The 1,633-nt window shown below is 37.5% G+C and overlaps 1 protein-coding gene across 1 annotated transcript in view; it reads right to left on the bottom strand.

The window, feature by feature from the left end:
* Positions 1–1,356, bottom strand: part of LOC111467685 (pullulanase 1, chloroplastic-like) — an 11,323-nt gene extending 9,967 nt beyond the window's left edge. The window contains exons 1-4 of the mRNA XM_023112669.1: positions 1,103–1,356; positions 622–763; positions 500–552; positions 298–406 (exon numbers count right to left, since the gene is read on the bottom strand). Of these exons, the coding sequence (XP_022968437.1) occupies positions 298–406; positions 500–552; positions 622–763; positions 1,103–1,342 (544 nt within the window). The 5' untranslated portion in view covers positions 1,343–1,356. The remainder of the gene's footprint in view (positions 1–297; positions 407–499; positions 553–621; positions 764–1,102) is intronic.
* Between the last annotated feature and the right edge of the window lie 277 nt (positions 1,357–1,633).

The raw sequence follows: 1,633 nt of genomic DNA, 5'->3' as shown, positions 1-1,633 counted from the left end.
AATGTTACTGCACAAATAGCCATTATCACAATACATCACTTTTGCAGAAGCACCAAACATTTGATCAAGAATAACTGCCACAGTTCTACAATCAAAATCACGCCCGTCTTTTTCCTTTTTCCTTTTTTCTTTTTCTTTGTTTCTTTTATCTCTATCTTTTTCTTTTAACTCTAAAGATTAAAGAGATTGACGAGAGAGGGTGGTAGCTTAGGCCTAAGCTTTAATGTATATGCTATTTAGTTACAATAGAATGTTATAAGATAACAAATATAGAAACAAAGCAAAGAATATCATTACAGTTGAAAGTGGCTACTGCAAGTTGACATTTGAGGAGTGGTTCAACGGCCGATCCAAGAGGGACTGTGAAAGGGCAGTAGTTTTGGATATGAGGGAACTTTTTGATCACCTAACAACACAAAGATATTTATCAGTTTATAATAACGTCTAAGAAGATTTCACCTCTACGATTTGTTTAAAAATGTTAGTGGTTCCTGAGTACATTTTCGGGAAGCGGGCCACGGTCTTTTTCCAGCTTAATCTTCACGTCGTAACCTGTTGATAAGAAAATCAATCAGCATAATTTATCTCAACACAGTTACGGTCTACCGATTACAATCATACCTTCGACTACACCATCTTTAACACGCAGTGTAGCCATTTTACTGCCAAACAGATAGCACGAACCGCTTCCAACTTCCACATTCCACGCTATCACATATCTGCTCACCCAAAAAGCTCTCGCGTACAACAAGCTATCTTCCAACTATTCACAGTTTAAGACAAAAAGAAATGTCCGTCGATCAGCACATAGCCAATCGCAACGATGTAGCATAGCAATTCAAGTAGTTCAAGACCTTGGAGATCAATTCATTTTCCGTAAATTACTATTCGATTTGTAATTTTCCCTCTAAACGAAGTAATTCAAGAGAACTCGTTTGTGATCCAAATTATAATAACCTCAACCAAACTAAATTTCCTTTCTCCCTTCGTTGCTATCGGAACTGAAGACGGTCCTATTCCCACATTACGACAGAGGCTACCACAGACCAACAGAACTAACCTCCACTACCAAATCATGACAAGTTAAAAACGAAAATAGAACCTGAGAAGCTGAAGTGGATTCCTCGACCGACATTGATGCGGAAGAGGAGCAGTAAAGTGGTCCGCAGCGAGAGTGACCATCGGGATAATGAGACAGAGAAGTTGCAGCTACGGAGAAGATGCCGCCGGCCAGAGGAGATGACGGAACCGCGGCGATACGGGGAGGAAGGTTGTGACGGAAGGAAGTTGCAGGATTTGATGGCGGTAAGAGATGGAGGGAAGAGGAAAACAGAAACGACATTTTCTTTTTCACTGAGTTTCTAACTCGCACAGTTGCAAGGTGAAATTGAGCTTTTATTGGATATTTCCCTCCTGAAACGTCACGTCGTAACTATTTTTATTTTATGGGAAATTATTTTTATTTTATTTTATTTTTTAAAATCTATAAATTAGAGATGTTCAGATCCGAAATAAATGGAAAGTCTAGTTTAAACAGAGAATTAAAACGAGCAGATTTCCTTAAATAAACAAAGTTATATATATATTAAAGTACTATTATAATTATTTTTATTAAAGAAAAATATGAAATTTC

The sequence above is a fragment of the Cucurbita maxima genome, unplaced genomic scaffold (assembly GCF_002738345.1).
Source record: "Cucurbita maxima cultivar Rimu unplaced genomic scaffold, Cmax_1.0 Cma_Scf00034, whole genome shotgun sequence".
NCBI classification, from domain to species: Eukaryota; Viridiplantae; Streptophyta; class Magnoliopsida; order Cucurbitales; family Cucurbitaceae; genus Cucurbita; species Cucurbita maxima.
This window is presented reverse-complemented; position numbering and strand designations above follow the sequence as displayed.